Raw genomic sequence first — 27723 nt, 5'->3', positions numbered from 1 at the left:
TGTATGTCCTTGATGACAATGTTTTCTTTAACAATTAGGGTGCTGTGATAAGAAAAGTCTTGGCAGAGGTGAAAAAGCCCTGCAGGGATCTGCTTGTGTAGATTTACTGAAGTAGCCCCTGAGAAATGTTTTGGGTTAGTCTGCTAGCAAAGTAAAACTTTGTTGGCTGCTACAGAGGTCTCAATTGTCTGGCAAATTCTCACGTGCCCCACAGTTACTACAGGAGGCAACTACCATATGCATGAGGATCTCTTTTTCCCCTCTCAGTATTATGAGGGTCAGTCTGTAATTTTCTAGGTAATTTTTCCTCTTAGATGCTCAGGAGTCATGGGAGTTTTTTCTGAGTGAAGACTTTGGGACTGCATTACTTCTTTTTTTTCTTAAATGTGTCTGAAGTTTTATGTCCGGGTAGTCACTCAGAAATTGTATCATTATGCAGCCTTGCTTTCTTTTAGTGAGATGTTCCCCGTGTTGGGTTTGTTTGCCTAAACCCAAAACCATTAACTTCTTTAGGACTGAGAAAAAGAAAGTTTTTTTCAAAGACTGCTGACTGAAACCTTGTGCAATTCCTTTGGCAGAAAGAAAGCTTGAATTTGATTTTCATATGCAGCTACATACTTGCCTGAACCTTGCCTCACTTCTCAGGACTGTGCATCTTTTCATCTCTGCTTTTTGAATTGCATTGCTCTGTGGATCAGAATTCCCCAAGATCTATGATTTTTTTTTTCAATTCCTAAGGTACTTAATTTTAATTTTTAGTGTACTGTACTGCAAAATAAACCATGATTCCTTTAACTTTCTATTCACTTGAAGAATGACAAAAAATGTGTCAATTAATTCTCCCATGCTTTTGCTGAGCACCACATTATTATGTTTTAGCTTATTTGATGGATATTGCTGTAGCCAAAGTCTGAACCACCATAAGTTTAGGGTATGCCAGCTTTTTGAACTATGACACCTAGACCTCAGTTTCATTACTAACAAAAATCTCAGAATTAGATTTAAAACCAGGGTTCATCTCTTTTGTTGTGGAAGTCATTGTTTGTGCCAAAGAAGGCTGTGATTGCTAATTACTTAATTTGTATGACAGATGGAGCTGGGGATCAAATTAAGTAGCTGTCTTGGGCTACGTTACAGAGCAATATCTAGCTTTAAACACGACTGCCTTTTTAGTTCCTAAAAAAAGGCACAAACAATGACAAGCTAAAAATAGCTGTTCTCTTGGAGTTGACGACAGTTTCTGAGAGCTTGTCTTTAGGAAGATGTTGGAAAAAACCTTGCTGTCTTTTCCCCTCCCCCTTACTCTTCTTTAAATGCACACCCTTCTGTTTAAGCTTGTTCACCCCATTGCACACAGAAAGATACCCACTGATTTGGTTAGGACTTCAGTGTTTCTGAAGATTTCCAAGGGGGTTTACATAAAACATGTAAAGAAATATAAAAGTCACTGCAGATATTTCTATTAAGTTAAGCTTATCCTACGCAAATTGCTCTGTGCTGATAGAGGAGGAGGTAGTAAAGCCTCTTTCACTCTTTGCCTCCCACAGTATCTGCTGCAGTGGGGGAAAAAAAAAAAAAAAGCCTCTCTTCTGGTTTTATTCCCGGAGATTACTTCATAATTCAGTACTGATAGCAGTGGTTTCCGGTGCTGTAAACAGAGTTGAGTCTTTGACTTTGTGTCCCTGCAGCCCAGTAAACAATCAGTTAATTCGCAGCATCCCAGCGGTTGACAGGAGTGAGAGAAGTGGTTTGATTTTATTTTTGTGCTTGTGAATTAAAGCTTTGCCTTCTGGCTAGGTTCTGAGTTCCCTCGTTCTGGAAGACATTGGAGCATTTTGAATTCAGAATATGTAGTTACAAATGTGAGGGCACAGACTTCTTCCAGGATTTTTCTGCTTTCATTTTAATTTTTCTTTGTGTTTCTAATCCGAAGCAAGCAAGGGAACAGTTCGAAAGCAATGTCCAGTGCCTGAGCTGGGAGCACAATGCAGTTCAGGATATTTAGAGCTAGTCCGCTGCATTTTTATTAAATGAGAGGGAAGGAGTAGGTGGGACTTTTTATTTAAAAATAGATTAGCACAGGGAACTGAACTTGCATTTGAGGAAACGTTAATAAGCCAGCCAGCCATTGTCCTTAATCAGAGACTGTATTTGTAAGTAGAACATGTTGAATCTGTCATGATTGATGACGTTGTCTTTGTTAAAAGGGATGCTGCATCTTTAACAAGAGCAGACAGAAGCAGTGCAGAATCTACAGTAAATTTGAGACTTGGAAGAGAAACCTTTCCTCATTTTTCTGTGTATAACATTTGTAAAATACTGAATAGGAGAACATCAAAGCCAGGGGGAAATATAAGTAACTCACTGCGTATGTTTTAATTCCTCACCTTTCCCCCCTGGCTGAGTTCCCCCTCCTTTTTCCCCCCTGAATTTAAAATGCTGGAAGAAAAAGCAACTGAGGTCCAAGTTTCAGATGCTGAATTCTCTGCTAATTGAAATTACTGGGCATATTTCTATATATAGTTGCTGAAGAGATATGTAGCTTTCACTCAGTGCCTTCAAGACATGTCTTTTTGTAGTCAGAAAAACAGAGATCAATGCATTTTCAAACTGACAGAGGGAACGGATGCTCCTTAGTAGCACATGCTCGGGATCGTGTGTGTACCGTTTGTGCAGAGCAGAGACGCTGAATACTGGTCCATATGCTCCTTGTTTACTGCAATGTTTTTTGCATGTTACTGTGCACTCCGGACTAATGTGAAGGTAAGAGGGGACGAGACAACAATTTGGCAGGAATGTACATGTAAAACCAGCTGCAGAAAATGTCTACCTTGTGTTGCTGAGTACTTTGGAATTGCTGGCTGAATAGGCATATTATTACAGGTGGTTGTGGAGGCTTTGTTTTATCATTGTCTGTGTGGCTAAAGCATAGAAGCATGTTTGAATTTTGCAGTTTAGCGACCTTCAGTTTTTGACTGCTTGCAGTTCAGGTTCTGGGCTTTTTATGGTCTGATAAACATGTTTTGCTACTGTTCAGGTAGGCCAGAGACAAGATGCCAAAGGCTGTTTGTGCAAGGCTACATAGCTTTATACAGGATAAGAATTCCTATAGTCGGGTCCCCCATGCATCCTCCCAGGAATGCTGCTTGCATGCTTTCTTGTTGATTACTTGTCTGAAAGCCGGGAGTGTTGCTGCTGCTATCCGGGTTGCTTTTTGTGCCGATTTGTTTCTAACTTGAACCAAAATGCATAAAAACAAATTATAAGCAATGTCCTAAGAAATAAAGAAAGGATTATTACTGCAAAATGCTACAGGAAAATGCCAGGTGGCTGCACCGGTCTCACAGTAACTATTAAGCAGGATGTCACTAATGTCAACATTTGCTTGCTCTGTTAATTAGAGTCAGAACTTCAATATAAGTTGCTGGATATATTACCTTCTCTGCAAGTAGGACAATATTAGCAGACAGGTTCACTGGCATTGAATCGAGCTCTCAGCCAAGCTGTGGGCCAGCTGTGGGAATCCAGTTGCATAATTTAAATGAATTACAGTCCTTAGCCAACGTATTGGGGAGGCACTTCTGGCATTCTGGCTTTTTCAAGTTTGAATAAGTGTATCTGTCTGGGAAGGAAAGCACTGGCCATGACGGATAATAATAGTTAGAGCAGTTTTACCTGCAGAAGTAATTGCAAAGGATTTTTTTCTTTCAAACTGCTTTAAGCATGCTTCTGAATTAAAGTGAGTTTTCTGTATTTGCATTTGATTTGATAATACTGAACTTCATATTTATTTATTAGGACAAAATATTTGTTTTCATTTAATTAAAAAAGTATTTTGCATTAAAAGTTTGCATTCTAAGAGCCTGCTCCTATGTTTTTGCTCAAAGTCGGTTCTGTTGTTTCCTGTAATAAATTTCTAAGCTTTCACATTTTATTACTTTTTAATTAACTTCTGCAATTATGAACCACTTCTAAGGAGGAATTCTTTAAATCTGTGGATAACAAGCCAAAAAATACAAGTTAAAACCTTTAATGACATTCTGTCTTCTTAAATACATACATTATCCTCTCCTTATGCTTTCCTATAATGTTTTTGTCAGGTTAGTAAATTTTATCTGTTTTATATGCCCTGTGATCTATGTAGTAAATTGTCAGTATAGAAATGTTTTGAGACTAACCATTCTTTGTTGCTCATTTTGTCCCTCAGCCTGCCGTACTGTACTGAAGATCTTCTGTAAAAGGGGGGTTGTTGTTGAGATGTGATTTCTCAGTTTAAATAAGAATAGGTACAGGGGAAATTTCAATGACTGTTTTTAGTGTGATTTCCATGAGATACCTTGTCAATAAGTACCTCAGGAACTGTTAGACGTCTCATGGGTTTAACTTTTGAAATGTCTTTGTTTCCATTCATAGACAGAAGGAAAAAGTGAGAGGTTTATACAAGTACAACACTGACAATTGTTTGGACAAGATAGTTTTAATTTGTTGGAACTTCTTCAACTGTTGAGTATTTCTGAAACAATTGTTTATTATACAGTATATGCTATTTACGTGATATTATTCTGAGGATGTTACCTCCAGATGTTTTACTTTCAGTAAACTCATCCGCTTTCAATGTATACTTTGATCATCTACTTTCCAAGCTCTACATTAGGCTACAATACTGTAATAAAGCAGCACAAACTTTGCCAATCCCCCCAGGAACTGCTCAAGTACGGCAGCAGCACTTATGCATTCAGTTATTCCTGTTTTCTTTTTCTGACATTGAAATTTGCTTAATAAATAGGAGCTCATTGAAAGGAGCCTGGTCATTGTACAATATGTTATATAGTGTTTATGAAGAACCCTGTTGCTTTTAACTTGGTTGGCACTAACAGAACCCACAGCTCTATGGGTGGTCAAACTAAATTAAAAACATTATAAAACACATCTGTTTTGCATTTTTCATTTTCCCCCTTTATGGGTGGAAAAATCCTAGTGGTGCTCAAATATTTTAGTCTTTAAGTCATAAGATAGAATAAAACTATAAGTACAGGCTGAAACAGGAAATAGATTTGCCTGGCCTGGAAAATGAAAAAGGAAAGCAATTGGGTCTGTTTCTGATGGCAGCTGTACATTATGGCTTTAGAGAAAGCAGATTTTTCAAGTTCAAGGTAGGACTCTCACTTCTTGATTGCCAGTCTGTAGGAGACTGCCCATGTGAACTAGGGTTGCATGTGCAGGCCTATCAAAGGAGAGATCTACTCCATGCATTCTTAATCAAAGTCTATTTTTACAGCTGACTAAAGAACAGTACTGACTTTGAACATGTACCTGCCTATGTGGATGCTTCTTTCTTCCTGCCTGAGCTCTGGGTAAAATGGGCAAAAAGACATCTGAGAAGTTAATGAACAAAATATCTTTGTCTATCAGAGTTTGTCTGGACCTACATTTTGAATTATTAAAAAAAAAATAGGAAAAATAACTATTGTTTGCTATTGTCTGTTTACCACATACAGCATTATTAGAATTCTACATTTTGGACTGATCTCTTCCTTGCTCTCTCATGTATGCACAATTTTGTACCTCAGTGGAAGAAACCAAAAATGAGCAGAGAAGTCAGGGAATTGAAATCTAAAAGTGGCTCCTCCCAAATCAGAAGTGTTCTTGTGGAAATGTGCAGTGTGCCTGAAAAACTGAACTCTTGCTATATGCAGTAGTTAAATCTGTATTTTCAGCATGAGTAAATCTTGGGCTAACTATGGTAGGGGGCTGCCTTGTGTCAAGTGTTTTTTGTTTTAATTGTGTCCACTGTGTATTGAAAATACTTTATTCATATGCAAGAGATTTTTAGAGGTTGCCATTGAAACCTTTCTGTTCTTGGTTCAGGCAAGTATTTTACATTCCCTCAGTATTAGCAATATTTCTTGTAAAACTATGGCTAATACTGCATATATTTAGGCTCCATAGTCTTACCTTACCTAAGCTTTGAAAACTTTTATGGATTGTGTCTGGCTGTTCCTAAAAGTTTGTAGGAGTTTTGCCTTCTCCTGGCCTTGATGAACTCTCTATGTAGTTCTGACAGATTTTTCTGTGAATCTGGGCTGCTATTTCTGGCTGACAGTTTGAGGGTCTTACTGGAGGCACAGCTGGTGCTTCTGGGAATTTGGGTAGCAGAGCTGAAGTCTTCCATTTGTACTTTAGTACAGAACTAGATTTGAGTGTTGGGCGCTCTCACCTTGAAACATCTTCTCAGCAGCAGTCAGCACTGGCTCTGGGGTCGTCAGAGCTTCATGTAAAGAATGTTGTGAATTCAGAACCAGACTCTTTTGAAGTGCCAAAGGCTTCCCAGGAGGTTCAGAGTTACTTCAGCAGGAGTTTAAGGCTGTCTTCATGTTAATAGGCATGCTTGGCACCTCACAAAACAGAGCTCCTGCCTGAAAGCTGGGTTAACTAAGAGCTTTTTTTGGTTATGGCTGCTAACTGTGGGCTACCTGTGTTATCTAAAACTATGTAGCTAAAAGACTTTGCCTGTGTCAAACAGCTACCATGATGTGATTTGTGACTGAAATGTTGACCTATGCTTTGTAAATTTTGAGGATCTCAGATGATGGAGAGGACCTGTTGGGGTAGGAGTGGAGCATGGGCCCGTGGAGAGTGTTGGGACCTGGAATCCTTTAATCGCTTTACCTTTCTGTGTTCATCCTCTTTTTTCACATGCATTGCAAAAATAGAAATAATTATTTTAACCTAGAAACTTCCAATTGCAACCTAAGTTAAGGATTAACAGTAAAGGCAGAGGAATCATAATAACAAGTAGCAAAATGTTTCACTGCCCAAAGCGATTAGACATCACAAATGACAACTGAACTTCTGACTTCTGTATGCATTTTTACACACAGCTGTAATTCCTCCTCTCTGCCCATCTGTATTAATGGTATAATAACATAATTAAGTTGTATATATCCCATATATTGCCACCTGTACCAAGAGTTGTTTTGGTCTTCCAAAGGAAAAGAACTTATGGATCTTTCAGACTTGGACCTGCATTGCCAAAATATGTCCTGCTGTGCTCTTATGGTGTTCTTTACAAAGGGTGGATGAAGTGAAAAAGGACTTCAAGCTCTCACAGGCTTCCAAACATATTCCTTGGTTTCTTATGCATATTTTCCTCCTTTAAATGTTCAATCATGCACCATCATCTAGCACTTCTCGATGAAGTGAGGAACAGTTCAAAAGCCACAGGAATGGCTTTGATGTAGCATTTTAAAAGGAGCATGAAGGAAAGATTGGTTTCTCACTTTTCCTAATGTAATTAAGAATTGATTCATGAGCAATTTTTATTTGAGTTTACTCCTTTTTTGTAGTTCTGATTATGTCTGACAGTCTGACTTACTTTACTCATAACTGCAGAGACAAAACTACTAGTGGCAGGTCAAAGTGCAGTTTGTCTGCTACCTAAGGACACCAAGGCAAAGTGTGGGTTAGTACTAGAAATCAAACAAAGCTGCTGTGGAATTTCCACCCTGAGAGGTTTGAGGATAATGAGAAGGGTAAAACTGTATAGGCTGTGAATATCTAGTTGCATTTCTATAATATATCTTTTCATCTGCTTAAAAAATATTTGCCCAGGCTGTAAAATAAGAAAGACCTCGAAATTTCCAAGGGATTTGTGCAACACCTGTGGGATCTAGCCTCAAGAGCTACAGCCAACTGAGCTGTTTGTGCTGTTGTCATCCTTTTGCCAGATAGGGATGGAATTTTAGGGAAGTTATAACTCATTGCAAAAAAAAAAAAAAAATGCTTTAGTGATTTCTTGGACCAGCTTCTACAAATTTCTCAAAACTGACATTAACAACACAGCATTTCTTTCTTTTGGTAGCTTGCAGTACTACTTGTGCTTATGATTCATAGAAAGGTAAAGTTCTCATTTATGGTGCAGTTTTTGCAGTCACACTAGTGACATTATTAGGAATTCTTCAGGAAATCTATATCCAGTCTCATACTGTTCAAACAATAATTGTGTCTTGAGTAAGAAGTACATTGCTTAAATTTTGAACATTGATTTTTCCACTTTTAAAATCAGACTTGGGAAGATTTGTAAGCATTTCTAATACCTAAGTATGGACTTTACCACTCCTCTCAGCTTCAAGTGCTGATTTACAGTACATGACCATAACAAGTTATGTATGTGTATGAATGAAAGAGGTAATTAGACTAGATTAATAACACAGCAGCACCTCTGGTTTTTTAGATATGATAAGGCTGGGACTATATTAAACCCATAGACTAAAATAATATTCCCTTAAAGGCCATTAAAAATGTGTGAATAGGTGCAGAGATTCTAAAATGACAAGCACAGTGTAAGGAATTAAATCCACTTCTAAGAATTCTTTATGAACTCTAAGCAAATATGAATATTTTGCTATGGGGATAAGGGGCACTCATCTAAAGTTAGAAGAGTTAGTCACCAAAATAGTGGTTGGAAGGTATAGAAGAAGCTAAGCACTAAGTTCTTAATTCAGAAATTTCTGGATAGATAATAATACAGAGAAAAATATTTCAGTTCAATTTTGTGTCTCCCATTTTAACGTGGACTCATTAGAGATTATCTAATGAGCTGTTCCTATCAGACATATATAATTGGCCTTTTTGTTAGAGGAGAATTAGAAAAGATCTAGGACTGCAAAAGCATTTAAATGTATTGGGTTTTAAATATGTGAAAGGAACTAGAATATAGTATCATGTCTATATGTGACAATTTTATGTTTACATAAAAATGATGAAGAGTTAAATCCTCTACTATTAAATCCTGCTGATAGGCTTGCCCTATGTGCTTAAGATGCCAGTGTTTGTGTGTTTTTATGAGATTGCATAGAAATTAGAACAGCAGTCCTGAATGCAGTGCTGCCTAGAAAATGCAGTGACTCCAGGCAAAAGTAAGGGCTATTTTATTTTTTTGGGAAACTCTGCGGCTCCTATTACATAGATGGGGAGAAGTGAAGGAGACCATTAATCAGTGGCAGATGGAGTTGACAAAAGCTTTTCACAATTAAAGGCTTCCCAGAGATCTCTCCTGGTTTTCTTCTGCCTACATTCATTTCCAACTTCATCTGTTTACTCTGTCCCATTTGTTGGCACTACGTTGGAATAAAGATATTTTCTGGTTGAGTGGCAGGTCCTGTTCTCCAGGGTGGCCTTCACAGGTGTGTCCTCTCTTTGTGCTACTGCTGCTGGCTGTATATGTACATTTTGGACATGCTGAGATGTTTTTGTCCCCCGTTTTTGTTATGGGATTAACGCATTAAATACTTGTATCCATTCTCAGAAGGGAAAGCCTCTGTTCCTTTCCTTCTCTCATTTCCTTACAGACAGTTGGAGACACGGAAAGTGTCTTTTGCAAGTTAAGATGCAAAAGAAGATTTCAAAAGGAGAACTGCTTTTTTTTTTTTTTTCCTCTTACGGACTCACACAAAATAAATGAACTCTGGAACATATTCAGTGTAGGCAGTCTGCATTCCACCTGTGGTCACATGTCAAAAAATAATGTGGTAGCTACAGCTTAATGACTAATACAGAAGTTACAGAATGAAAAAATCCTATTAATAAAGGCATGGCCATCACTATTTTCTCAGAGGAGGAGGAAGTGTCTGATTTTTCCCTTTGCTACTCCAGACAGATCTAAGTGTTTGAAATAGTATAAATTCTCCTGATAACTGAGTAGCTTCCAGACTTTTTCTGGAAAGACAAGTAAACCAAAATCTGAATCCCATAAAGCAAAATTTTCTTTTAGTTGCATGCTCACCAAAGAAAAAAATTTCTCAAATTTCAAACAGGAGTCTCTGCAGAGAAGTAGTTAGAAAGGCTTTCCTGCCTTTGATAGTACAGAGGTTCATGAAAACTTTTGAAAAGGAGGATTAACTGGAGAAGTAAAATTCAGAAAAGCATTTTTATCTGAGTTGCAGGACACATGAAGAGAAATACTGTGGATACATCACACATATTTGCAGATATTTTGGACAGGATTTTACTTGGATTTGTTTTTAAAACTTCAGTTTTCATTTGTAAACAAAATCAAGTGGCCAAGTTTTCAAGTTGGGCAGAACGATCACAGTTACTCTAGTTTGTCAGAGCAGATTGTGTAGCTAACATGAGTTGTCGGAGGAAGGATCCATCTCTTGACACAGGCCCTACCTTTTAGAAAAACATTCTGTTTCTGTTGAATAATTTCTAATGATCAGAATCTCTCACACATTTACAAATGTATTATTCCAGGGGTTAATTAGTCTTTTGGAGGCATGTGCCGTATTTCTAATCTGACTTAATCTAGTCTCAGCTTCCAGCTTTGAGTGCCTTTCAGTTTTTTGCCTCTTAATCCGCTGGACTGAGGAGCCCACTGCAAAGGGTTGTGTCCCTGTCAGTAGCTCAGGGCTACAGTAAAGACATCATCTAATCATCTCTTTGATTAAGTAAATACGCTGAGCTCCTGGCATCTCTTACTGCAAGGCATGCTTGTCAGAGCTCTCATCTGTCTTATGACCAGTCTTTGAGCTCTCCCTGGTTTCAGAGCAGGAGAGCTGAGCTGTGCCTGCCACAGCTGCATGGAGCCTCAGAGCAGTTGCAGCCCTGTGCAGAAGTAATAAATGTCCTGGCTCCCACAGGAGTGGCCATGTGCATGTCCAGGGTTATGCTGGCGCCTTTGGCCATGCAGTTGCAGTGTTCATGTCCTGCCCCACAGCCAGCAGGATTGCCAACTGCTTCACACCAGACCTCTCTGCAAAGTGCCCCTAAGGATGAGTTGCTTTATTCCCAGAGTTAGGACTTTATTGCTGTCTTTGTTAAAAATTACATTGACCTGTATCAGTGACCTGTCTTCAGTACCATTTACCACAATACCTCCTTTCTGTCATTGCTAAAATTGGACAGTAGTAAGTGACTGAATTTTCTTCCAGACTGGTTGGCATTTGAAAAACATAGGGCCAGGATCAGTCCCTGAGGATCCCGCCAAACATAGGTGATCAACTCTCCCTCCCATTTCTAGTTCCATGCTAAATTCTGTCAATTAGATATTTTTTAATCCATTTAATGTGTGCCTTTTAAAAAAAATAATATTAATAAAATCCTATGAAGTGCTGGGATGATTTACAGAATCCTAAGCATATTATACCAATATTTTTACCAGTGCCAGTCAAATTTATATTCCCATCTAAAATAGGTATGATGATATTTACCTTGACAGTCTCTGTTTTCCATTGATTTAGTATTGTGTGCATTTCTGTTCTTCTGAAATTAGTATCAGTTTTACCAGAAGCTCCATGCTAAGTGCTTGGCTAATTAGCTATGACTAGCACAGTAGAAATTCCTAGGAATGAATGTCTTTAAACCTAGTCTTTGCTTAAATTCCTTTTTAGAAATCTATCTTTAGTTAACCACTAAGAAAAAGTCCAGAAGTCTTGAAGGGTCAAACTTCTCATGAAACAGGGACCTCTCCATTTAAATGGAAAGTGAATACATTGTAGTGAAACAAAGCTGGTATGGAAGAGATGGTTTCTTGTATTGCACCATCTCCAGAGGCTGAAAAGCAGCAAATGTGCTTCTGGGTATTCAATGTCCTTTGGTCTCTCATGTATCCTTAGATCATGATGGTATCAGCTAGCAACTGATTGACTGGGCATTATATGAAACCTGATTTTATTAGAAAGTAAATCATACTGCATAATTCTAGGAAAGGGAAATGTTGAGACTTTGAAAGATGATTTCATTTTTACTAGATGATCTGTGAAGTCAAGAGCCTGAATTCTTGCTGAGAAGGTGTTGGGAGTGCTGATTAGTTCTTTCATACACTCTGTGCTATGTGCTCGGGAGATGTTATTAATTTCTTATGAAAACCTACTTTTGTAGTGAATCACATTATACATTCATATATCTCTTGTAGTGCTTGGGCTATTAAAAAAAGTGACACAAAGGCCACATGCTTGTTTCTAGCCACATGTGTAACCAAAAGATGGATATTAGGCATTTTGCCTCTAAAGCAAGGAATCTATCTGAAGAGCTCAGGTGGATCCAGCTCACTTAACTTCAGACGTAACCGATGTAAACATCTATATCTAGTGATTTCAGGCTCCCTTTAGTGTCAGTAGAGAGGAATTGTCTCTTCTAAGGCATGATTCATATGACCTAGTTTAAATATCTACATGGGGATGAGATTAATTGCGTCCTGAAAGTGCCAGTTTCTCTCCATTTGCCAGAAAAAGCTTAGGTGACTAGCTGAGATGTAGGTCTCTCTCTTACAGACATTTCCATCTGGTAAAATTAATCCTGTCCTTCCAAGCAGGAAAGATGGAATTTTTAATGCTGGTCAGGCATCTTTTTCTCTCCTTTTCTTTTGCGTGTAACAGAAGGAATACATAAAAATGTGGGGAGGAGGAACAAGCTGTTGTGAAGGGTCAGCCAAGATGCCCTGGAGACGAGGCAAGAGCAAGAGCTTGTGGGACTGTGAGATCATCCAATTTGTTTTCCATTGTTTTTGTCTTGGTTCTTGCTTCTAAATTACTTAATTAATATACAAAAAATAAGCAGTGAGCAATTGTACGGAGCTGTTTGCAGCATGTTTCTCTCTAGCCCAGCTGGTAGATCGGCCCATTACTTAAATGGTGTTCAATTGTATTTTATTTTAATGGCTTTAAAATTATGATACAACAAATTAAGGGCCACATACTTAGGTCTGGTTCTTTTCTGAGCTCTGTGCAGCTTTCACAGCGTAGGCAGGTGCTGCAAGGACATAAAAAGAGAGAGAAAGAGAGAGAAAGAACTCATTTTAAGTTATTTAGATTGAGGCACAGGGTCTTCTTCATTTGAGCTTGGTCCCTATCAGACAGTAGATCTAGATAAATGAGAACAAGGAGAAATAGTTTTAAATTAAACCAGGAGAGATTTAGATCAGATGTTAGGAAGAAATTCCTTACTCCGAGGGTAGTGAGGCACTGGCAGAGGTTGTTCAGAGAAGCTGTGGAAGCCCCGTTATGGGAAGCATGCAGGAAAGTTTGGACAGGGCTTTGAGCAACCTGGTCTAGTGGAAGGTGTCCCTGTCCATGGCAGGGGTTTTGGAACCAGATACTCTTTAAGGGAGTCTTCCAATCCAAGCTCTTCCATGATTCTATGAGAAGCCAGTTCAGTTCACCTGAGAATAGACCCACACATTTGTCCAGCTGAACAGTTGACTGAATCATAAACTCACAAAGGACTCAAAAGTATGGGATCATCTCAGGGGTACACTTGGGTAGGAAAAAGACTGAACGTGAGCCTAGAAGTGTAGGTAAAAAGTGTGGCTCTGAAAAACCTGAACTGCTGCTGGGGATTCACCAAAAATTGTCAATATTAGTAACACAGTCCTTAATGCATCTTATGGGGCTATTTATTGAGTAACAAATAACAAATATTTATACAGTACATCCACAATAATTTTGCTATATCTCTATAATTCATGGCAAATTAGCAAGGAATTTAAGTGTCAGAGACTATTTAAGGTAATCACCAAGTTTTTAAAAGTTAGAAGCTGGTTACCAGGGAATCTGTGAAGATCTAATCACTCTTAGCTGTCTGACCAAAACGGGTGACTTGATCCTGAGAATTTCCCAGATGGATTTTAATCTTGATGTGATTTTATAAAGCGGTCCATTTCCACAAAAGTTTGAATGGCTAAGTGAATATTTATTTCATTGTTTTTCACACCAAAAAAAACCATGTAATACTTCTCAACCTAAAGACAAGCTTGGTTTACCTGTAACCTGTAGCTTGTTGCTATGTAAGTGATTTTAACAGAATTAAGGTAAGGGAGAATGTTTGCTGTCTTCTGTTTTCAAAGTTATATATTTAATACAGAAAAATGTTTTAAAGACTTCTTGACAGGCTAATAAATCATGAATGTATGGATTGTCTCCCATCAGGATATAGATATAGTTTCATACAGGATGATGATAAAAGGTTCAAAACAAAGCTTTTTTTTTTTTTTTAATCCATAGTGTTTGGAATACATTGGCTCTAATGGAAAAGGAAAAAACTTAATGAAATAAAAGAGAAAAGAAAAACTTTCTCCAATGATCAGTCAGGAAGAGAAGTCATGGGGCTATCCCTAGGTAATCATTCACTTCTTCTCCAATGTGTAAGGTGCTCCTGAATACCTTTCCCAAAGTAATCTCATAGTGTCTTCAGGATCTTCTCAGTCTCCTCCATTGGTTTTTCTTGCTGTTTTGCCAACAGAGCTGGCAGGAGCACTTGTCAATCACAGCTGATAAGCTTGGCACATACATCTTGTGAGGAAACAAACAATGGCTGTCTAAAAGATGAGTTTTACTGTTATCACCTGCTAAATTCTGTTGAATCCCTAGCACAGGATTTAGGTGCTAAGCAAAATTTAGGGACTAAGGAGGGGGACTAAGGGTGAGTGAAAGGAAGAGCAATTCAAATGGTGGAAAACAAGGGCTAGAGGTACTGCCACAGCAACTGGGTAGGTGAGATGTGTCAGTGGGAGCAGCTTGCTCCCAACAAGATTGCACATGAAGGACTTCAAAAGGAAAGCTCAGAGTATTACACAGATTAAGGCAATGTGCAACCAATAAAGAATGTGTGGGAGGAGAAAAAAGAGAAAGTAATATTTTGTCCAACTGATTGACTACACAGACTGTTCAACCCTCAGTGGACCTTTGTCACTGATCTTGCAATTGACTGAGCAGAATACCCCCTCAACCCCTGCCATTACCCCCAAGTGCCCAGCAAAAGTATCTCTTCTTTCTCCTTACTAACTGCCATCAGCAATGAATCACTTCTGGGTTTTCCTACTTTATTCTGGTCTTATTCATTTCAGTTTTATTATGCCTAAATTGCATCTGCCATGGTTCTGTCTCTTCACACACTTAGAATCTCTCCACTGCTGACATTTGATGCTAGTTTCTGGCTTTGTATCAAACTTGTCTATGTTTCACTACTTTTCAACAGGGTTCTTGTGTCTCTGCAGTGATTTTTTTCTCATTGAAATGCTGTCTGTTTCTCTTGCAGTGCACATCTTTTAGTGGATACCTTGAGACACAGCTCAAAAAAAATTGCTAGCCTTACTGTTTAAAATCTTCCAGATCTTTTTCCAATTTTTGCTTCCTTCTTTTCCTTTGTGTGCCTGTCAGAAGTTCACTACTATGCCCTCTGAGAATTTGCCTTTGCAAATTCTTGAGTGAGTTAAAGACAATGCAATATCAGAATAATGCTATGTCAATGATCCATATGCACGTTTTGTTTCAAAGCAAAGGACAGCAGAAAGGCCCAGAAAATTATAGGCCCTGATTTTTGTCCTACACAAATTGCAGTGTGATTTCCCACCACTATAGTATTGTCCTCACTGTATCTGTCTCCATCCTTCCCTTCCAGTCTGGCTTAGGGATCACTATTCTCCTTGCTCATCGCTCCAGAGAGTTGTGTCCCTGTCTTCTCTTTCCCTTTGCAACTCAGTCCCACCCTGAGTCTTTTTTGCTGAAAAACCTCATCATCTGGAAACCACTGTCCTGTGTTTTTCATAGAATCTTCCCTATGTTCAGCATTTTCTCCCTTCAAATAGCTAATCTACTTTGCTGTTCAACTCTTCTTGTTCATAAGGGAAGATTTTATTTTGCCCTGTTTAATTCCTTCTTCCACAGAGAAAAAATATTACTTTTTTCTCCTCCTTTCGTTACTAGATTATACCAATTCCTGTTTAGATTAAAAACAAATAAAAAGAAGTATTTTCCTCCCTTCTGTAATTACTTGTTAAGTCTAAAATGTTATCAGCCTAGAGCAACAACAAACCTATTGCACCTCTCAAAATTATCAGCTTTTTGTTTATGTGAAGGTCACTAGTGAGTAGAGGCAAAAAAGCTTTCAGGATGAGAGATTTTAAAGATTGAGGCTGTATCCTTTAGGAAATGCATGATTTAAGAGGCTGCAGTGTTAAACATTGTGATGAAGATACATTTTCTGCCTGTCTCAAGATTTTCCTACATATTCCACCAAAGGGGCATTTAGGGAAGGTGAAAGGCACCCTCTTAAATCTGATAAAAGGATATGTGACTGAAAGTATCACTGGAACCCGATTTCAAAACACCATGGATGCTGAGAGTTTGGAAGGACTATAAAAGGAGAAAAAATATTTGAAAATTGACAAATATAAAGTTTCAAAAGTAGAAATTAGATAAGTTATTCTATTGTTACAATTTCGCACTCCTTTTTACTTTTCTCTGCCAGACATAAGTTAAGGAGTAAGATAATTCATGGTAGTTTTTTATTTCATGTATTAATAATAATTAGGAAAGAAAAAAAAAACCTTAGAAACACAGTGCTGAAATTTTATCCCTCAATAAAGGCCTTATGAATTGAAGGTCTGGACTCAAGGAACAGAGTCTCTCTCATCTTCATTTCTCTGAGGGAATTTATAATCCCTGATCTGTTTGGGTGCAGTTTATCTTTCTGTTTCTCCTGGTTAAATATCTGTCAGAGAACTTCTAAGATTTACTTACCTACCATAGCCAGAACTTGTTGAAAACACATTCCCAACCATTAGATTGGATATTAAGAAAAATTTCTTCACTGAAAGCATGGTCAGGCATTGCAACAGGCTGCCCAGGGAAGTGGTGGAGTCACTGTTCCTGGAAATGTTCAAGAAACATGTGAACATGATGGTTAGAGACATGATTTATTGGTGGACCTGGCTGTGCTGGGATAATGCTTGGACTGGATGATACTTGACATCTCTTCCAATCTTAATGATTCTATGATTCCAAGAAAAATATACTAACAGTTGGAATATGAAAAAATTGTGAATTACATAGAAGTGGTGGTGTAAATTACTTCAGAGCACAGACAGGCCGAAGGTGCATCAAATATTCATTGGATGCCTCTGAAGAACTAACTGCAAGGGCATTAAAATAAAGACATTTGAAGAAAGGCATGTTTCTACCTGCAAAAGTAGAATTTGCCTTAGGAAAAAACAGTTCTTGTGATGATTATTGAAACAGTTACAATCTGAGTGATGTTGAGAAATCATTTTATGTTTCCTTGTCGCTGACAGTCAGATTTGGCTCAGGCTATTGTGCAGTACTTGTTCCTTTAGATGTTTTGAAGTGATGTTAAATTGTGAGATAGCAGCAAGTATGGTCTGAAGGCAGTGCATTTCACATGGCTTCAGTACATATTTTCAGGCTTGGTCTTCTGTTGGGAATTATTCTGGAGACTTAAATGTAAGGAAGACAGAGAAACCTGCATTAGTTTCCTTCTCTCCATGTGGAACCGTTTTTGCTGAGGTTTCAGGGAGCCATGCCTCTCTCACACTCTCTGTGAGGACAATAATAAACTAAGTTCAGAATTTATAGCTCAGTTTTAGTTACTTGAGTAAAGTTTTTTCCTGCTTTCTCCAAGGCTGGGGGACAGAGGTTTGGTTATTTTGTCCAGTACTGGTTTGACCACTGATTACAGTGGTCACACAGGATTTTAGAATACAATAAGATAAATAAGTTATGTGGAAGACATTAAAAGTCAACATCAAAACTTTAGGAATGTGGAGGAGAAATAAAGCCCCAAACCAGACAAACCTACTTTCTTTCATGATACAGGTCCATGTAATGACTTATGGTAAAAAAGCCCACTCCAAAACATGTTCTTATCATGGCTTTGAAACTTTCATGGTGGAAATAGTAAATTGAAAGCATTTAAACCATGAAAGTGCAAAACAATGCTGTGCAAAAATAGCAGCAGGTTTGGGGATTAAATAGTTTGACATTCCATGTACAAAAAATAATACTTGTAAAAATTATCTTCTCTCACTCCCCCAAATATTCCAAAGGTTTGCCAAAATATTGCATGTCAGTAGAAACTTTTAAAATTCTGTGAGCGTGACATTGGTCATGTACACAATTCCATGCATACTTCAGAAGAGGCCAAAATGTTGAATTGGGAGCTATGAGACCTCTGCTGATATTGCAACTCACTTGCTGCTCTCTCATTAAGTCACTAAGGTTATTTTGACTTAATATTTTATATTCAAAAAATGTCTCTCCAAAGAAGAAGGGGGCCTATTATGATCCTGGTTGTCTTCAAATGAATTGCCTTTGATGTTAAACTAGCATAGAAGGTGGTAGCTGTAATTTGTGTAACATTTCTATCAACACAGAAGAATGTTAGGACCAGTCAGGCAGTTTTGAGAATTAGAGAAAACAGAAATCCTTCAGAGGGGACTTACATGTTTTTGTTGGTCTTATATTACCTTTCCTGGACCTTGTTCTGTCAGCAAGGTCTGTGTCCTTACATAGCCCAGCAGCAATTATTACTTTTTTTCTTGTAGTGATCTACTCCCAGGACACTTTCTATCACCTTTTATCAGCAAAACCACTGTTCAAATGGTAGCTAAACAAAAAAAAATATGTTGTGTCAAAATGAAACCCAAGTGGTGAATACTGACAACAGCTGTGAGCCTTTTCAGTTGGAGACTTTTATTTGGAGGCAGAATCCACCCAGATGGTTGAGATGGGCTATGAAAATGGATAATGTACTTGCTGCAAGAAATGACAGCAGTGTAAAATGCAGATTGTTTGTCTGGAAGAAAAAGAAACGACCTGGATGGAGTGCAAGGCCTCAAACTGTTATTGTCAATCAACTATAACAGATCAGCTCTAGAAAGTGTTGATAGTAATTGTCTGTGGAGAGAGATCAAGATCTCTGTTGACCCATTTGGTAGATTAACACCAGTGGAAATAAGGTTGGGTACCCCTAACAATAAGAGCTTAGTTATTACTCAATGGGAAGAATGCCAATTGTTCCTCAAGTCTGAATCCTAGGTCATTATAATTTTATGAAGAAGTCTTCATGAAATTAAAATAAGCTCTTCACAGAGAATTCAAAATGCACTGTTCTGTAGGTAAGGAAAGAAATGCTCTAAAAACATTAACAATAATTTACATTAGTATTAGATCATCTTTCAATGATTTCTTGGGGAAAATCTTCACCCTCTCTCTCTTTCATGCCACATAAAATGCCACAGATGCTACCGAGCCCTCAAGGCTAATTTTTCCCCCTTTGAGAAGTTTCCCTTCCAAAAAGCCTTTCCAGAAAAGTACTGGGTGGCCACTGTATCCCATCAAGTCCATAGCTAATAATTACACCAGGCTTGTTCCAGCATTTTGAGTAGCCTAGGACCAAGAAGACAGAAATATAAATGTAATCTAATCTATTGCCTTGCTGCACTAGGGTTTCAGTTTCTAGTCTATACCTGCTATAAAATTGGCACAAGTCTTTATAATATGTGCAGTTTTCATTAATTCTGTTTCATACTATTTTGCCTGCTCTATTAGATAGAACAAATTACTGATTTAAGCCATGAGTATTACTGTAACATGCTTTCTTTTCTTTTTTTTTTATTTGCATTGTAATTATTATATCATCAGCTACAGACATATAGTGCTTCACATAATTAATTTCACATGTGACAGTAATACAAACAGGACAAATGAACGTAGCTACATGCTGTATTCAGAACTGCTGTCTTCTCAGCAGAGGGGATTTGTTAAAGTTCTTTCTCTTCCAAATGTGACTGATTTCATGGTTTATTCATGATGGTTATCCATGCAAACATGCCTAATTGTTATGGAGAGTGTGTGTAATTCCGCATTCCTAATCCAGAAAACAGGAGCAGTGAGGGTTTATAAACAAAGTTGACTCAGTGGGACTGATACCTTCTAACCCAAGCAAGCTGTTGCTTTGATACCTTCTGAATCACAGCTGCTCACTTCAGTGGTGCAAATCCATTTCCCACTGCTCCTTGCTCCCGTTAACCCGCTGAACCAACTCTGCTGAACGAGAGCACGGAGACATCTCTGCCCCGTTTTGCACATCATCAACAGAATTGTTTCCTGTGTTAAATTCCCACTGAAAATAAGGGTGGGACCTGGGTATAGCAGAGGCATGAATGGAAGGTTGTGGGATTTGCTCTGGCGTTGCACTGAAGACCTGAGGCAGCCAGCAGAACATTTATTGATGAGGTTGAATCTCCGAGGCCCGAGCTAGGGACAGAAAGTGATTTTCTCCTCTGCAAATGAAGCACATCTGCTCTGGAGTCACTGAATAAATAATATGGCGATACCACATGACAGCCTTTTTGCAATCACTTCTCATAATACTATTTTTGACCTTTTCAAGACCACAGTTTCTTCTCTCTTAAAAATAAAAATATCTCAATGATTTCATCCCTGTTTAAGTTTGTATTACATTTTGAAGCCTACTTTTAAAGGTTTACATCATAATTCATACAAGATGTTTTAGCTAGATAAGTAAATTGATGGTGATAACCATCTATAGCACATAACAGGATTAGGAATGATTAATAATATTAGTAGCAAAATTCATACGTGATTTTGCTTGTGTACCTAGTATTTATGCCAGATTGAATCTTCTTTCAAATGAGTAATTACACTACATTTATAAGGTAAGCAACATTTTAGTCTATTGTTTAAATTGGTAGCTGTAGGGTAGACTGAAAGGCAGCTCCATTCAACTAATAGCTGCTATGACCCAGACCTTGCAACAGATATTAGGTTTGGTTTCCTTTCACAGCACTGTCAAGCTCTGATTTTCCTTACAAGAGACTATAAAGAAGGAAAAATAATAGTTTTTGTCTGAACAGTATCATCCAGAGAATATGCAGAATGAAAGAAAGGAATCTTTTACATGCAGTACTAGTGTTTTAAGTAAGAGCATTACACATGCATTGAAGTACCTGTCTTAGTGAATTTAGGACCACCAACAGTAATACCTACAGTTGTCTGTATTTCTGTATTAAAGCTGATTCAATCTGTAGTTTATTATCTTAACTCTCTGATGATCTTTTTCGCTACATTTCTTCCAGAATTGTTTTAAACTTTAAAACCTTCAGCAGTGTTAGAAATGGCAGCATTTTTTTCACTCAGCAGCTCAGTCTGACACTGGGAGTAAATGTATTGAAGAAAAAATATTCTTTACACTCTATTCCTATCCTTATATTTCATGCAGTCCTTGTATTTCACACAACCATGTCCTGGGCTGCATGCAAAGCAGCGTGGCCAGCAGGTCTCTGTTTCTTTGAGACACCACTGTAGTGCTGCCTCCAACTCAGGAGCCCTGAATATAAGAAGGACATGAATGTGTTAGATTGTGTCTAGACGAGTCCACAAAGGTGGTCAGAGGGCTGGAGCAGCTCTCCTATGAAGACAGGCTGAGAAAGTTGGAGTTCTTCAGCTTGGAGAAGACTTAGGGGGGACCTTAGAGTACCTTAAGCTGCTACAAAAGAGCTGGAAAGGGGCTTCTGACAGGAACATGTAGCAAAAGGACAAAGGGGAAAGGCTTGAAACTTAAAGAGGATAGGTTTTTATATAGGCATTGGAAGAAATTTTTTCAGTTTAAGAGCACTGGGGCACTGCAACAGGTTGCCCAGAGAAGCTGTGGCTGTCCCGTCCCTGTAAGTGTTCAAGGCCAGCTAGGATGGGGCTCTGAGCAGCTTGGTCTAATGAGTTGCATCCCTACCCATGGAAGATGGAATGGAACTAGAAAATCTTCAAGGTTCCTTCTGGACCAGAGAAGGAAATTTCTTTTCTGACTTGTACTTTTTAAAAGGGAGGTTGAATTACCTTTGTTATAAAATCTCAGAGTAAACAGATTGTTTCCCTCTTTGAACAAAGACCTGCCACAAAAAGGTTCTCCTTCTCTGCCTATGAGCATGAGGAGTTTGTGAGCTCCTGCAGTTAAGGCCTTTAAATGGGATTCAGGCATCACACTTCAGTGAAATGGTGCATGGGTGCCTGCAGCTGCTGTTTACTCCTTTTGTATTTGTTTATTTATGTTCTTGTGAAAAGATGGAGCATCAGTTTACACTATGCACCATGTGGCAAAAAGGAAGCTCCTAAATGGTGTCTGCAAAAGAAATGTGTAAAACAGAATCCATGGGGAAGAAAAGTTACAAGGTATATGTTTTTTTTCTTCTTCCTGTAATATTTTGCTGATAATATGGATAAAACCCAAAATATGCTTTGCTTATTAGGATCTGCTGATGAAAAATACCCAGGTTCAGGTTTGTGCAAATGATTCTCTGTGTCTTTTGTATGAAATAATAGATGTTTATCCCTGTATTGTTTTGTTTTGCAAGTGATTAAACATATTAAATCCTGCAAAAGGGAACAGGAGATGCTATCTCTGTACAAAGATAACTTCTGTGAGGATAGCTAATGCTTTTTCAGGCACTTTGTCCTCCAAAATGAGATTGTGAAACAGAGTAACTGGCAAAACTGTGAATTCACAGCTAAGGGTTAGTCTTTTCCCCTCATGTGTGCTGTCTCTGGATGTGAGATTTTAACACTCTGTAAATAGCTTTAGTTCCTGTTCTACTGCAAGTGTTGCTATTATTGCTAATATTCTAATCACTATGTTACTAATATTGGTTAGTACTTCTAAATACTCAACTTTCTGGAAAGAAAACCCAAACATATGCTCTAATAACCTTGATCGTTCAGCTAAGGTCATCTTAGCTTTAATGAAAATCAGCATTTTAGGTATCAAGTAATGTAGCTCCTAATAGCTTGTCATTAATAAGATTCTAGGATTCCTTCTGTGTTTGGATACATGTGAATGCAAATAATGTACTTCAGCAACTTTAATTTGGTTTCAGAACCAGTTTGACAGAAACACACTAAAATGCAAACCTCGGAACACATGATTTATAGAGGAATACTTATCAAAGGAGTTCTTGTGGGTGGACCATGGATGGACACCAGGTGCCCACCAAGCCACTCTATTCTCCTGTTGTCAGCTGCCTAGGGGAGAGTGCATATGAAGCACAGCTCTTCAGCTGAGATAAGGGCAGAGAGAGATCTCTCACCAATTACTGTCATGGGCAAAATAGACATGACTTTAGTCATGTCTATTAATTAGTTTAATTTATTACCAAATTAGTTTAATTTATTACCAAAGAAAGCAGCGTAGGATAATGGGAAATAAAATCAAAATCTAAAACACCTCCTTTCCACCTCTCCCTCCTTCCTGGGCTCAACTTGACTCCTGATCTCTCTACCTCCTCTCACCCAGCAGGGCAAGGCGATGGGGAGTGGGAACTGTGGTCAGTACATCACACATTGTCTCTGCTGCTCCTTCCTCCTCAGGGGAAAGACTATTCACACCCTTTCCTGCCTCCAGCGTCCCTCCCACAGGAGACAGTCCTCAAGAAACTTCTCCAATGTGGTTACTTCCCAAGGGCTGCACTTCTTCATGTACTGCTCTAGCGTGGGTTTCTTCCACAGGGTGCAATCCTTCAGGAACAGAAGGATTGCTCCAGCTGGGGCTCCTCTTTCCACAGGGCCACAGGTCCTGCCAGGAGCCTTCTCCAGTGTGGGCTTCTCCAAAGTCACAGCCACCTTTGGGCATCCACCTGCTCTGGCATGGGATCCTCCAGGGGCTGCAGATGGATCTCTGCATCCCTGTGGTCCTCCATGAGCTTCCGGGGCACACCTGCCTCACTATGGGTTGCACCAGGAGCTGCAGGGAATCTCAGCTCTGGAACCTGGAGCACCTCCTGTCTCTCCTTCTGCACTTACCTTGGGAGAGTGTTTGTCTTGCAGGTCCTCACCATTGTTTCTGGCTGCAGTTACTGTTTTTTCCCTTTCTTAAATCTGTTATCCCAAAGGCTCTGCCACCATTGCTAATGGGTCCATCTTGGAGCTGGCTAGCACTGGCTCTCTTGGATGTGGGAGAAGCTTCTGACAGCTTCTCATAGAAGCCACCACCACAGCCTTCCACTACAAAACTTTTGTCACACAAAGCCAATACAGCTCTTCATTAGAAAAAGGTGGAAGACATTTGGACTCCATTGTGGCTGATTTTTATTGTAGTGTGTGCATAGGAGCTGCATGGGAGCTAAGCCACTACCATAATTTCTTCTTGAGTGGAAGTATTACTTACATTCAGCCTGTCGTGGATTTGGAGATGAGTCTCTTGATGTACTGAGGAAAAAGAAGAAATTAGCAACAAGCTACTAGAGGAAAAGTGAAGGTGTAGCCCTCTGAGGGTGTATATCATGGAGGGACAGTCCAGCTGTCATCACTGCCTGAGTGCCCTGCTGCACATACAGTTGCTCTGTTCTTGAAACAGTTCTTGTAAGGCTGCAGTTTTAATCCAAGTGTTTAAGGAAAACTAGTTTTGGTTTGCCTTTTTTGGGTCTGAGTAAAGCAGCCTGTGTAGTGGGAGAGACAGCATCCTACTTCTAAATTGAACCTAATGAGTTTGTTTGATCTGGTTTTCATTTGTTGGTTTCTTTGGGTTGTTGATTTCTTTTTTTCCAGAGAAAGTTATTCCAGAAATTAAATACAGAGCTTTTTCTATGTGATTTCCACGTAGCATTTATGGGTCACAAGACTTGTTTTAGGGTGGTGTGGTTTCACCCCAGCTGGTAACCAAGCACCAGACAGGTGCTTGCTCACTCCCCCACCAGCAGGATCAGAGAGAGAATTAAGTGAAAGTTAAAGACTGGAAAACTTATGGATTGAGATAAAGAAGTTTATTAGGGAAAGCAAAAGCTGCACACAGAAGCAAAGCCAAATAAGGAATTAATTCACCTTCCAATGGGCAGGCAGGTATTCTGCCACCTCCAGGAGAGCAGGGCCCCATCATGCATAACATTGATTTAGAGAGACAAAACATCCACTCCAAATGTCCCCCCTTCCTTCTTCTTCTTCCTACTTTATGTACTGAACATGATTTCTTATGGTCCCTTTGGTCACTTGGGGTCACCTGTCCTGGCTGTGTCTCCTCCCAGCCTCCCCTGAACACCCAATTTTCTCCCCAGTGTAGCAGCACAAAAAGCTGAAAAGGCCTTGGCTCTGTGCAAGCCCTGCTCAGCAATAACAAAAACATCTCTGTATAATTAGCCCTGTGTTCAGCACAAATCCAAAACACAGCTCCATTCTAGCCACTATAAAAACAATTAATTGTACACCAGCCTAAAACCAGCACATTAGGAAAGGTAGAGACTGGACTTTTGCCATCGGGTCTGAATCCCACCCTCACACAAATAAATGAAAAAACATCATTATCAGAGATCATCTCCATGGTAAAAATAGCAGCTTGGTTTTCTTCCACAGACACAAGATCTGTTGAATGAAATGAAACAAGGCAAGTGAAATGATATCAGCCTTATTAATGACACCACCCAGATATGCTGGTCTTGTATACAGTTTTTTAAGAAGTCTTTTGCTTTGGAAATTTCTTTTGCATTATGGAAGTTGAATTCTGCTGCTGGGTTCACAGCAAGAATTTCAGAAAGCAGACAAACCCAAAGGGTATTTCTTCCTCCTTGAAGTCACCAAGTGGGGATCCACAGCATGCTCCCACTCTGTAATCTGTATACATACCAAAGCTCTCCTTTCTTCCACTTACACTGAAGCTGGTGCCACAGGATTAAACCTTCCCAGTGATTTGTCTCCAGTAATTCAAAAAACTGCAGCCAAATCCTGGGGACAGCTTTTCTGCTGGTGTGTTGTTTCCCTTTGTATCTATCCCTGCTGCAAGCAGTAGTCATGAAAAGAGGAACAGTGCTCATCAGTCATTCAGGGAAAGTCTCCTTCCTTCCCCAGTAATGAGGGGTTGATTCAAACCATTATTAAATTTTTTTTAATCCTCAGAAGTGTGGTTGTGGGCATTTTATTATTACCACTGCTGTCACAGTCAGAGGTCACAAATTAGACAATTGAACTATGTTTGTCCTGTCTTTGCTCATCTTGTCTAATCTTGGGCACACATGTTGCACGGAGCTCACAGCAAGGGCATCCACAGTGACTCTGGGTATAGGATTTAACTTCAGAGAAGTCATTGATCTCTCTGCTTTGTAAGCAAGTTTTCTACAGCCTTGGGACACTGTCTCCCAGCAGATAACAAAGTAGTCATGGTCAGGAGAAAATGCAAGCCCTGATGTTACTGAGAATGGCAAGAAAGTCTTCATCTGGCAGCACTGGGGTAAAAGGGTATATGAGCAGCCTACAGGAGATTAAAAATTGTGGAAGATACTGGTGATTTTTCTGGAAGGCAGACATTACCTTCAATAAAAAGGTAAGGGATGGGAGGTGAGAGAATTGCTCTGAACCTTAGCTGGAGTAACTAGTGTGCATTCCCTCTCCAAACGTGAAGCCATGAGCAAGGTGTCAGGAATATGTGCCTTTTCCCATGAATATCTGTACTCCATGTCTTTATGGAAAGCTGAAACACTCTCTAGAGAATTATTTTCCTTTTAAAAATGTAGAGGGTGGGAGTGGTGTACAACACACAATTATCTCAATTTTTTTCTCTCCTAGAGTAATTTCTTCAAAAATAATCTACTGTGTGTCCTTCTGTGTCAGCACATAAACCATTATCTTTCAGCTAAAGAGGTTTTCTCTGCTTGACAGACAGAAGAAAACATCTTGAACCAAGTGTCTGCTTACCTCTGGGGAAGGATTTGGGGCTTGTTGTATGAACTGTGAATGTGTTACTGAGCAGTGTGTATCTGGAAAGCCTTCAGCTGACTTACAGGGTGTGTCTAAGCCTTGGAGAAGACAGAGGGGGTTTTAGGTTGCTTTTCACACTAGGATTGCCAGTTGGTCAAGTTTGTGTACCCACATCTATCAAACAGCAAAATTGATTTCCTTTAATGGATTTGATTATTTAATTGATTTTTATTTAGAAAAAGTTAAGCAGTCCTTTTGGTCAAGTAAACTGTGAAGAAGGTTTTGAAGTTTATGGAATTGCAATAGAAAAGTTCGTATGGCAAATTACGACTGTGAATTGTCCAGTATGATAATGTTAATAATGAGAGTCCCAAGGCCTTGCACATTGAGTTAGAAGAGAAACCAGCCTGTTGACAAAGTCATGATTTCATAGGACAATTCTCTATTTGCAAATACATATTGTTTCCCCTCTTCTGCTGTCCTGGTCTTTTGTGCTGTCTCTTTTTCTCCTGGACTCTAAACTTTTGCTGAGATTGTACTGCTTTTTATAAAAAAAGGCTGAAATTAATGGTTTTCATAAACATGGACACAGACAGGTTGAAGTAATATGAATTTACTTTTAGAGATGTTTCTTGACAGTCTGGAGATGACGTTAGAGATGCAATCTCTGTACCATATGCAATCTCTGTACCATAATATTGCTTAAGAGTACTGTTTAATATGTTGGGAGCTTGGATGAGCAGCACAGAAGCTACAGCATTACTGAAGGAGAAGCTGGGGGAGGGCATCACTGTTTAAGCCATGTGCCCAACTTGTGTGAGTGCCAGCAGAGACAATTTACTCAGAGGATTTGCTGTCCATCTGTCTCATTGCTTAATGAGGAGATGCTGAAAATGAAACTCAGATGCAGAGATGGATTTTTTAATGGAATTTAGCCAGTTTGTTATCTTTTACCTTTAACATGATGGTGAAAAAGGCCCACCTACCTTGCAAATCATTTGGATGTGCTCCTCAGTTTCCTATCCCAATGACCAGGACAAGGATGTCCATGCAGTTTTTCTGCCTGCACAGGTTTCATATTCCTCTTTTTCCCCTCCTCAGAGCTCTGCTAATCCTGACTGCACAAACACTTGCAGGAGTTGGCTCCTTTCAATCTTAAATTCTGGCCATTGATTGCAGGCTGGACAACTTTTCAGTCCTGTCCCTGCTGTTTCTTAATTTAATGTCAGGGCACCAA

General features: G+C 39.0%; 1 protein-coding gene across 18 annotated transcripts in view; it reads left to right on the top strand.

The window, feature by feature from the left end:
* DLG2 (discs large MAGUK scaffold protein 2) overlaps window positions 1–27723 on the top strand; it is a 982781-nt gene that overhangs the window by 258277 nt on the left and 696781 nt on the right. The window contains exon 1 of one of the 18 annotated variants that reach the window (XM_071432850.1): window positions 2182–2763. The exons of 16 other annotated variants lie outside the window; for them this stretch is intronic. In XM_071432850.1, the coding sequence (XP_071288951.1) occupies window positions 2644–2763 (120 nt within the window). In that variant the 5' untranslated portion in view covers window positions 2182–2643. Of the gene's footprint in view, window positions 1–2181; window positions 2764–27723 lie in introns of those variants that run through there. One more of the 18 variants, XM_071432854.1, reaches the window with a different exon arrangement.

This window comes from Agelaius tricolor, unplaced genomic scaffold, assembly GCF_023055355.1.
Source record: "Agelaius tricolor isolate 1412-34295 unplaced genomic scaffold, bAgeTri1.0.p SCAF_9, whole genome shotgun sequence".
NCBI classification, from domain to species: Eukaryota; Metazoa; Chordata; class Aves; order Passeriformes; family Icteridae; genus Agelaius; species Agelaius tricolor.
The sequence above is the reverse complement of the archived record's forward strand: the minus strand, read 5'-3'. Positions and strand labels throughout refer to the sequence as shown.